The sequence below is a fragment of the Cryptococcus neoformans genome, chromosome 7, assembly GCF_000149245.1.
Source record: "Cryptococcus neoformans var. grubii H99 chromosome 7, complete sequence".
Classification (NCBI taxonomy): Eukaryota; Fungi; Basidiomycota; class Tremellomycetes; order Tremellales; family Cryptococcaceae; genus Cryptococcus; species Cryptococcus neoformans.
This window is the reverse complement of record NC_026751.1, coordinates 15,004-24,634: the sequence shown is the minus strand read 5'-3', so window position 1 is coordinate 24,634 and position 9,631 is coordinate 15,004. Positions and strand designations below refer to the sequence as shown.

The following is a 9,631-nucleotide window of genomic DNA, read 5'->3' as shown; positions in this document are numbered from 1 at the left end:
GTTTTTTCCTCCCCTTCTTCCACCTCTTCCTTTATCACTGCTGAAGGCTTCCGTGACCTGAATTCAATCGCAAAAGTCCATAAATTGCGTAGATACTTATTACTGTACATCTTCATGTTTAAGATGATACGCAGCACATATCCCATTCAAACATGGGTAAAGAGGCCATCTCCCCTTCGGCCATTCTAAAAGAAGGTATTAAATTTGGAATGTTTTATTCCAAAGATACATCGCGGTCAAGTCAACGCTCATCGAAAAAATAACATCAAAGCATTTACATGAGTCACATTAACCTATTCCCATTTTTTGGATATTTGTCTATCTATTTACCTTGTCTGAATCTCCACTGGAAATCTTGCTACCTTTGCCTAAATCTCCACTGGAAATCCCTTGCACATGCCTAATCCAAGATAGGTTCGCCATCCTCGCCAAACAAAACGGGTTTACCGGATTGGAAAGAATGGGTGAGCGCCTTAGCGATGAGTGCAGCTTGGAAAGCGTCATCTGCGGATGTAGGAGGAGCTATGACAAAATAAGAGCATTAGTTAGGGAGCTGAGTGTACGAAGGGAGGAATGATTACTCACGCAAATCGTCCAAAATACAGTCTACAAATGCCTTCGCTTCGTGGATGAAAGCTTCCCCATACCTGTCCATATAAGTGGGAGCTGAATCCACATGTCGGCCAGAGGCATCCGAGATTTTCACGCGGTTTGATGCAGGGGTCTAGCAGATGTTTATCAGCCTCGGAACTATGAGACTAAGGTATGATGAGAAATAAAAGGGGATGGACTTACGTCTACCAGAAGTTTCTCCCCTGTACCAAACACTTCGACGGATGACTCGTACCCGCTCATCCCCGTTCGGCTGAGGTGAAGTGTACAGCTCGTATTGTTGGTGTACTCGATGATGGCGAGGGCGTTGTCGCAATCACCTTGGTCGGCGAGAGTGGGGTGGAGGGTGAGGAAACCAGAGGCGAGGACGCGCGCAACTTGGTTCTTGGTCCCTGAAGAGGAGACATTGAGAAGCCAGCGGGACATGTCCTATGCCGGTGGAGAATTAGTCAGTAAATGGAAGAAAGAAGTAATTGCCAGAGGAAATAAAAAAGACGTACGATATCATGAATGCCACAATCCATAAAGATTCCTCCAGAGGATTTGGCGTACGAAATGAAGAAGCCTGTAGAGTCGTGAGGATCGCAGCTGGTTGACTTGAGAAGGAACGGCTGGGATTGGGAAGAAAGGGCAGAAGATTTGAGGTGCGTGTGAAGTTGGTTCAGAGCGGCGTCAACTGATAACAATGATTTTTCAGTGATGTTAAGGCAGAGAGAAGGAAGAAAAAGGTAAGGGACAGAGTACATACATCGTCTGACAAAGCCGATCATGACTTTGACATCCTTTCTCTTCCTGGCAGCTTCTACAACAGGCCTCGAATCTTCTACATCGACAGAGATCGGCTTCTCAAGCAAGACGTGAATTCCTCGCTCGATTGCTTGGATAGTGAGCGAAGCATGAGTAGAGGTGATTGTGGAGATAACAACAGCGTCAATGTTAGGCAAGGAGAAGATTGAGTCCGGGGTGGAGTAGTAGGCGACTCCTGGGAGATTTTCCTCAACCCATTTGGCAGCGATGGGGGAAGGATCTGCGACGGCGACGACTTCTGCTCGAGTGATGAGCTTGTGGAGCTTTTAGGCCGAAGAGTTGTTGTTTTGTAAGAGCGTAGGTATTTAAAAGTGTTAAGAAGTGCACTAGCAACGTCAGTTCCAGGTGAGGTAGGTTTAACTGACAATACGTACATTGACAGCGTGTCGTTGGCCCATTCGGCCACAGCCGAGAAGAGCGATGCGGAGCTTCTTGCCGGGGATGGTAGCGGCGGTAGGAATTGTCATGGTGGATATCTGTAAGAATGGATGCACAAGAAGGGTGTGATGAGAGAAGCGGTATGTATATATGGTATGTATATATTGTGAAGCCGTGCTGAGTTCCGAAAGAAGGATAGATGCGAAACCAGATGGGATGATGAGCTTCGGTCGTAACCGACCCCGAGTCGGATCCCTCTCATGCAATATCATTTCCGATGCGGAAACTCTGATAAGGATGGCCCGTTACGTAAGTTTGTTCGGGGGGAAGCTCCGGCTGAGCCGGAGTTAAGTCGCCGAGGTCCGGTGATGGGTATCTTGAGCGGGCGAACGGAGATACAAACTTCCCATTAATACTATTTATTATACCGCTTCCCTTTCAACATCTTATTCTCATACACTTACTTATTTACACGCACACACGCGCACAATGACACCATTCACTGTCAACTGGGGCATCATTTCCACCGGCGGCATCTCCACTACCTTTGCTCGCGATCTTCTCGTCGACCCGGCCTCCCGTAACACTAAGGACGTCAACCACAAAATCGCTGCCGTTGGCTCCCGCACCGTTCAGTCCGCTCAAACGTTCATTGACAAGCTCAAAGAAAGCTCTGAGGGGAAATCATGGGCTTGGGGAGTGAAGAATGGTGTTCTCGACGGTGTCAAGGCGAGGGGCACGTACGAAGAAGTGTATAACGATCCTGTACGTAATCTGGGCTCATCTTAAGTGTCATGATAAGGCGTATTGACGTACTTGCTCTCACAAGTAGGATGTCACAGCCATCTACGTAGGCACCCCACACGTCCTCCACCACCGTAACGCGAAAGACGCTCTGTTGGCTGGTAAACACGTCCTCCTCGAGAAGCCTGCTTGTCTCGAAGTCGAGGAGTTGGACGAGTTGATCACGATTGCAAAGGAGAAGAACCTTTTCTTCATGGAGTGAGTCGCTTGTCTTCTTCTCTCTTTGCTCTCTCCCATTTTTTCCTTGGTGAGCATGTGATGTGTGCTGATGAGCAACGACGCAGAGCTGTGTGGACTCGGTTCCAGCCCATCGCTTACGCTGTCGAAGAAGTCATCAAGTCGGGCATTCTCGGTAAACCTAGGCGCTTTTCCGCGGATTTCTCCATGGATTGGAACTTGGACGGTACGCTCCCTTGTCCCTACCTAACAACCCATAACCATTATTGACATGACAACATTTCAGGCGACTCTGGCCGAATGGCCAATCCAGCTCTCGGGGGTGGCTCGCTCCTGGACATGTCTGCCTACCCATCTGTCTGGGCCATGCTCCTCGTCCACCGCCACCCTCTCAACACCGATAAAGACCCCAAGGTGCTTTTCACGCATCAAACTATTTACCCTCGCACTGGAGTGGACATCAACTCGAGGTGGTTGGTGGAGTGGAAGGGGCTTTGCCAGGGAATGCTGATGACGGATTTGGATAATGCGGGTCAGAAGGATTCGACCGCGGTTTTGCAGTGTGAAGAAGGCGATTTGGTTGTTGCCTGTGCGTTCCCCTTCTCCCTTCCCCCTTCATTCATCTCTCTTTTCCCTCTCGCTAACTTACCCTTTCCCCTCTCCTGTCTCCCTATGTAGACCCCCCTTACCAACCCGAGACATTCTACATCCACCCGCGGGCCTCTCGCTTCCCTGGCCCCAAAGGAACCATCACCACTTCCACCACTCACCATCACCCTCTCCACGACGGGAATAATGGGATGTCATACGAAGCAGATGAGGTTGCGAGGTGCATTAGGGATGGGAAGATTGAGAGTGAGAGGATGCCATGGGAGGAGAGCAGGGTGGTGCAGGGTTGGGTTGATAAGGTGAGAAAGGAAGGGCCGACCAAGACCGCCAAGTTGGTGGGGACTGCTGGGCAATAGAAAGGGAAGCGGCAAGTGAAAAGTGACAAAGGTCCTTATGAGATAGATCAAAAATAGAAAGCGAAAACGAATATGCAACAGCAATGTTTACCTCTTTATCTAGAAATTGTATATACAGTAGTGGGACGCAATACGTAATCCTCGCTATCCTCAGTCAACATCACCGCCGGCCACCTCCTCCCCTTACAAAAATCCATACTTAAGTACTTGTTTGCACGCATCCATCTCGATGCCTCCACTGGACACGACTTGAGCTCCACGGTGCTTCGTTCTTCGTTGGATTGGCAGCTTTCGTGTTTCTCATCTTTACTCCCCATAGACTTGTCTCATATATTGATACAACGACAGCAAGCGGCCGAATTCTACACTGCCAACATATCCTTAGATCATAATTATCGACATTATACAAAGACATGGTGGATGCATATCGAAAAAGCCACATCGCAAGTATAATTCGTTTAATTCGTTTGGTGAGGCTGTCTTTGCTAATGATTACTCCTCTAGGTCTCTATGTATACCTTTTGCCCTCTGGTTGTTGGCCTAAGTGCGACGTATAATAATCAGCACATCCTCAAGCACGGGATGCCGTGTATGCACCCATGAGTCCTTGTATGTGCGTATCATTGACATCCGCATATTTGTGACACCTACTGATACCGTTAAATGTAGTTATATATTCAATCTTATCCTTCATCGTCTGGGACTTGTTCTTCTTCACGATCTCTTTGAGAAAGGTCCCAATGTATGATGAAGCGCTCAATGCATGCTGGGACATTGCTGTTAAGTGCTTTTCGGATTTGTGCATTCGTAATGCTTGCCGACATTGTGACAATCTAGCTTCCACTCACTTGCTATTCTTCTCTAATTAGGGGACCTTTTTGCATACCTACATCCGGGGGAAAGGGAGGTGTAGGAAAATGTGCGGGATTATGCATGGGATCTCGGATGTAAGGACAGTCAACTTGCAGGTTTCCCTCTCATTTGCTGACCCTGTATGACAGCTTGGCTTCTCATCTATTCGCCTCCCCTCGCCTACCATATCTTTTCCCTCTCATATCTGCGCTTAAGAGGGCTTGGAATGTCAAAAATTAAGCTGGACCACAAGGGTGATGGAGCAGGCTTCTGGAACAGGAAGGAGAAAGAGGGAATGAGTTTTGAGGGACGTCGCTCAGATGGTTAATGAATGCGCGATTGTCGAGGACGCGATGTAAGCTTACATTCAAGAGATTTCGAATTTGAATTATAGAACATGTTGCTGGACCATATGTGGGACCTTGGGCGGTATGTGCTTTCAACCTATACGCCGTTTTCACATCTGCTGACACTGCATATCAGCCTAATGGCCGTACATTCACTTTGCTAAGCGTACTGCTCCAGTGGCACACCGGTTCAACACCACCTACGCTCCCTCTTCCGATTCTATTCTTATTCCTCGTCCTAATCCTTCCCATCAGGGGACTCGTTTTTCAGTGACGGTACTCGAAATGTTTTGTTGGATTTGAGAATGACTTTTCCTCTGAGTATCAGTGTTCCGTAAGTTGCCGGCAATCCCCTCCTTTCTGTCCTTTCTATTGTGACTATTCCTCTCCAAATAGACCCATGCCCCTTTTCACCATGACTAGCTTCCAGCTCTCCTCTCGTTATCTGCCCACCATAAGCTGCTCAGTTTCAAGACTACTCAATACATCCTCATAAGTTCTCTCGCCTCTGTCCACCTTTTCGACTTTCCCCCTCATCATCTTGCATCAAAAATGGGCTATTGTCCAGCTAAGGGCTGCAACCTCGGAGCGTAAGTTATGTTCCCAGCTTTTGATAGTGATCAATACGGAGGTCATTCGGTTGTTAAAGCAACGGTCCGGAGTCCTTCGAGTGTATTTTGCAGCATGTAACTTATGTTGCTCCGACCTACGATCTATTAAGACGGAATGACACCTGACATTTGTCGACTGCTGATTTTCCATTCGCGGAACTCCACCGACCTCCACCACCAGCCTCCACTTCATCCGTTGAACGGATGGGCGAGAGCTCCTCCCACCAGCAGGGGAGAATCTTTTCGTCGGCGACGTCCACCAGCTTCAACCTCCTCTGTGCAGATGGGTGGATGGTCACATGATAAAGATACACCGAATCGGAGTGACCATATGTCCTCACCAAGAGAGGGTTGCATTTGCAAACACTATATTACTATAATACTAAAGGTCAACCCGTCACCATTCAGAAGACTTCAGTCTCCGAGGACGGATCTGAAAGCGGAACGAGAGTCAAAACCCAGAGCCAAAACCCGGAGTCCAAAGCCTTCACGAATGAGTTCTGTGTCTTAGTATAATTATGCCTCTTAAACGCCGCCGGCATCCATGTAAATCGTTTGTTTATCGTGACATGTGACTATGTTCTCCCCGGTCGGGCCCCCCGGGGCCCTGCTTCCGAAAAAGTGTGACTTCAATTATTGGTTGCTCCGACGTGAAGCATGGGACACAATTCCAGAAGATAGGTAAGTCTTCTTGAAAACAACATAAATAGAACCCACTGATGTCCATGTTTGTTTCGAATCTTTTAAACTCTTTCGAAGGTTGAAAGTTCGGCAATATAACAAACATCGAGCACCATGGTCGGCGTAACAGGTATAAGTCTCTCTTCAGAGGAGCTGAAGACTCAAGACGTGGAGCAAAATGAAAAGCTCGACAGCACCACAAACATGTTTACCAACGCCGCTGCAGCGACGGGTGAGTCAATATTTTGAACCTGAAACCAAGAACGGACGCACCATTAATCTTGTTATTACAGACAAGGAACATAAAATGACCTTGTGGCAGGGCTGTAAACTCTACCCCAAAGCGATCTTGTGGTCCGTTCTTATATCTTCCTGTTGCGCAATGGAAGGTTACGACATCTCTCTTGTGGGGAATTTCTGTAAGTTCTCTTCTGTTGATACGATAGCAAAAGCTGATACTGTAGTTAGACGCCTTTGATCCTTTCAATCGAAAGTATGGAGTGCAAGGAGCCGATGGCACATACCAAGTCCCCGCTCGATGGCAAACTGGCCTAAGTAACGGAGCGCAATGTGGTCAAATATTGGGTTTGATTGGTGGGTGGCCCTTCCTAGTGATAATCCAGATCTAACACTATAACACTATTTCACAGTTAATGGTCTCGCGACTGAGCGTTTCGGATATCGAATTGTAATCTTGGCCTGTCTAATCTGGCTCACCGGCGTGACCGCAATCTTCTTTTGCGCTCCCAATATTCAAACATTGCTCGCGGGTGAAATTCTCGCTGGCATCCCGTGGGGTGTCTTTCAGTCGAGTCAGTAATATAGCTCAAAGATGAGGCTCAGAGCTGACCGTTTCACAGTTGCCATATCTTACGCTGCTGAAGTTTGCCCTGTGGCACTTCGAGGATACCTCACCAGTTATGGTAATTTCTGCTGGGGATGGGGACAGCTTGTCGGTATTGGAGTAATAAAATCTCAATTCGGCCGAACCGATCAATGGGCATACCGCATACCTTATGGACTTATGGTGAGAGGGGACATCCTATTCTTCCCCGATGTGAAGCTGACCCAGGACTTAGTGGATGTTCTATCCTCCCTTGATTATTGGTATTTACTTTGCTCCCGAATCTCCTTGGTGGCTGGTCCGCAAAGGTCGAATTGAACAAGCCAAGAAATCTTTACTTCGATTGACTTCTTCTAAGACCGATCCTACATTTGATGCAACCGAAACAATCGACATGATTCGACACACTACTGAATTGGAACAAGATATCACTTCTGGTGCATCTTACCTCGACTGCTTCAAAGGGGTTAATCTCCGCAGGACTGAGATCGTTTGTATGCTTTGGGCCACTCAAAATTTGGCTGGCAACACCTTCTCCAATTATTCCACTTACTTCTTCGAGCAGGCTGGTCTTACCGGTCAAATCCCATACGACTTCGCGATGGGTCAGTACGCCATCAACATGGTTGGTACTTTTGGAGCATGGTATCTCATGACTAAAATGGGTCGGCGAACTCTTTTCGTCGGTGGTCTTTGCGGACTATGCGTTACCCTGTTGTCTATCGGCTTTGTCGGTCTCGTCCCTGAATCTAAAAAGCAGGCCGCTTCTCTTGCTACAGGTGCTTTAATGCTGGTGTGGGCGGTGTTCTACCAGTGCTCCGTTGGGTGAGTGAAGTCTTTCTGTCCACACTGTCCTATGCAATGTTAATCCCTGACTTCTGTTAGTACTCTCGCCTTCTCCCTTGTTGCCGAAATGTCAACTCGACGACTTCAAATCAAGACAGTTGCTCTAGGCCGAGCTGCCTACAACGTCGCTGCCATCATCAGTAATGTCCTCACTCCGTATATGATCAACCCTACTGCTTGGAACTGGGGAAATTACGCTGGTTTCTTCTGGGGAGGATCGTAAGTCTGAAAGTGACCCCGATCAGTATCTTAGCTAACAGGAACGCCCTTCTCAGATGTTTCTTGGTATTGATTTACGCATATTTCCGGGTACCCGAGCCTTCCGGCAGAACTTTCGCTGAAGTGAGTGAATCTAACTAGAATAATTCCACAACTTAAAGGAGCTTATTCTCACTGATTCTACTGCAGCTCGATATTCTGTTCGAACGAAAAGTTCCCGCTCGAAAATTCAAAACCACCGAAGTCAACGCTTTCGATGTTGCTTTGCATCACCAAGTTGGCGAAGACAAGCCTGACGGTGAAATTAGCCATGTCGAACGAGTTTGAACTGTATTCGCAAGAAGATGAGGAGATCAGAATCAACAACTCACGAAGCATTGAAGAGCAACGAGGGAAAATGACTTAAAAAAAGGAAAAGTAAAAAACATAATAAACCACACGTTCGGAAATTGAAAAGGAAGATCTGATTTTTAGCTTTGTTATCATAAGATAGTTGCTTTATTAGCTGTATAGGTTTATAGGTTTGTACTTTGGTTGTATTTGGGCCCGTTGCGTATGAATCACATATTGTCTACAGAACAATTAGAGATCACCATTATTATCACTACCCAAGTATGATACAATTAACGGTGGCGGCAGTCAAATCGTGGAAGGAATTCGTGCGACGGGGAGGAAAGACGACAATCTAATGAAAGGAATCATATGGTGGTTGGTATCGTACTGAAAGGGATGGAGAGAGAGGGGATATGGTCGGTCTTTGTTTTTAAGGTGGCCGCCGTATGCAATGGGGTCGTCACGAGGGAATTTCTAATCCTCGCGGAGGGCTCGATATGATGCGGGTGAGAGTGAGGAGTCGGAAATAGCTTTTCTTACTTCGGAAGGGGCCATTAGGGAAGTGAGGGCGGAGCGAGGGTTTTCACAGCAGGAATTGCATGAATGGAGGAGACGGTGAGTACTGGGAAGGTAGAGAGAGAGGGAAGAATGAGAACGGGAGTTATCGAAGGGAAGCGCCCTAGATGAAAATAGTAATAGCAGCTACGGCTTTCGTTGCCTACCTTGCGGCGTGCGTGGATTAACACGAGCCAACGAGCCTTCACTCTGCACCCTCATTGCATGTGCCGAAGAATGACACTGCACAAGTCAACATTCAGCCAGGAGATATCCTCATTGTAAGAACCGGTTTTACGGACGGGTTATTGAAGATGAGTGAGGAGAAGAGGGATCAGTTGAGGAAGAGAAGTTAATGGGAGTTGCGGCGTTGCGCATGAGAAGTATACCTTGAAATGGCATTAGGAGAAAGGGATAGCTGTGATTGTTGCTGATTGGTAAGTCCCTTGTTCCCTTCTAGACTAAATGCTCTCGTTAACCCCCTTCACTCTCTTCCAGCCCTTCGTACCAAGCCTGGCCCTCCCAGCACCTTACCGCACATCAAGTCTTTATTTTGGTCGGCGTCTTCCTATTGACGAACTCTTTGACCTCACAGAGCTG

General features: G+C 47.5%; 3 protein-coding genes and 1 non-coding gene; 3 read left to right on the top strand and 1 right to left on the bottom strand.

Annotated features, from left to right (window-relative positions):
- Positions 1-272: 272 nt before the first annotated feature.
- CNAG_06530 (hypothetical protein) lies at positions 273-3,796 on the bottom strand. Its single transcript, XM_012195280.1, has 7 exons — positions 2,262-3,796; positions 1,794-2,173; positions 1,361-1,682; positions 1,113-1,288; positions 796-1,041; positions 586-724; positions 273-522 (listed from the first exon to the last, which is right to left on the bottom strand). Exons 2-7 carry the CDS (start codon positions 1,884-1,886, stop codon positions 401-403), a joined length of 1,098 nt encoding a protein of 365 aa, XP_012050670.1. The 5' UTR covers positions 1,887-2,173; positions 2,262-3,796; the 3' UTR covers positions 273-400.
- CNAG_06529 (hypothetical protein) lies at positions 2,216-3,840 on the top strand. XM_012195279.1 has 5 exons: positions 2,216-2,562; positions 2,630-2,799; positions 2,886-3,004; positions 3,065-3,367; positions 3,457-3,840. The coding sequence occupies exons 1-5, from the start codon at positions 2,287-2,289 to the stop codon at positions 3,741-3,743; spliced, it is 1,155 nt and encodes a 384-aa protein (XP_012050669.1). The 5' UTR covers positions 2,216-2,286; the 3' UTR covers positions 3,744-3,840.
- Positions 3,841-3,981: 141 nt separating this feature from the next.
- On the top strand, positions 3,982-5,659 carry CNAG_12608. Its single transcript, XR_001045916.1, has 6 exons — positions 3,982-4,186; positions 4,248-4,356; positions 4,413-4,550; positions 4,613-4,690; positions 4,745-5,024; positions 5,079-5,659. It is a non-coding gene; the product is annotated as a hypothetical RNA (non-coding RNA).
- A 249-nt stretch (positions 5,660-5,908) lies between these two features.
- On the top strand, positions 5,909-8,708 carry CNAG_06527 (MFS transporter, SP family, general alpha glucoside:H symporter). 3 transcript variants are annotated; one of them, XM_012195277.1, is made up of 10 exons: positions 5,909-6,234; positions 6,313-6,466; positions 6,528-6,653; positions 6,703-6,828; positions 6,885-7,046; positions 7,095-7,261; positions 7,314-7,903; positions 7,964-8,143; positions 8,200-8,266; positions 8,333-8,708. In XM_012195277.1, exons 2-10 carry the CDS (start codon positions 6,349-6,351, stop codon positions 8,468-8,470), a joined length of 1,674 nt encoding a protein of 557 aa, XP_012050667.1. In that variant the 5' UTR covers positions 5,909-6,234; positions 6,313-6,348; the 3' UTR covers positions 8,471-8,708. The 3 variants fall into 3 exon arrangements, with proteins under 3 accessions (XP_012050667.1, XP_012050666.1, XP_012050668.1); XM_012195276.1 differs by having other exon boundaries at positions 5,909-6,466; XM_012195278.1 differs by having other exon boundaries at positions 5,909-6,466; positions 7,314-8,143.
- The last annotated feature ends 923 nt before the right edge of the window (positions 8,709-9,631 follow it).

Bases quoted from the DNA above. Each gene is read 5' to 3' on its own strand.
- CNAG_06530 (XM_012195280.1), bottom strand. From the start codon at position 1,886: ATGACAATTCCTACCGCCGCTACCATCCCCGGCAAGAAGCTCCGCATC. The intron at 1,289-1,360 runs GTATGTACTCTG...CATTGTTATCAG, and splicing joins GATCGGCTTTGTCAGACGAT to TTGACGCCGCTCTGAACCAA. The intron at 725-795 runs GTAAGTCCATCC...AACATCTGCTAG, and splicing joins GGGAGAAACTTCTGGTAGAC to ACCCCTGCATCAAACCGCGT.
- CNAG_06529 (XM_012195279.1), top strand. From the start codon at position 2,287: ATGACACCATTCACTGTCAACTGGGGCATCATTTCCACCGGCGGCATC. The intron at 2,563-2,629 runs GTACGTAATCTG...TCTCACAAGTAG, and splicing joins AAGAAGTGTATAACGATCCT to GATGTCACAGCCATCTACGT. The intron at 3,005-3,064 runs GTACGCTCCCTT...ACAACATTTCAG, and splicing joins CATGGATTGGAACTTGGACG to GCGACTCTGGCCGAATGGCC.
- CNAG_06527 (XM_012195277.1), top strand. From the start codon at position 6,349: ATGGTCGGCGTAACAGGTATAAGTCTCTCTTCAGAGGAGCTGAAGACT. The intron at 7,262-7,313 runs GTGAGAGGGGAC...CCCAGGACTTAG, and splicing joins GCATACCTTATGGACTTATG to TGGATGTTCTATCCTCCCTT. The intron at 8,267-8,332 runs GTGAGTGAATCT...ATTCTACTGCAG, and splicing joins CCGGCAGAACTTTCGCTGAA to CTCGATATTCTGTTCGAACG.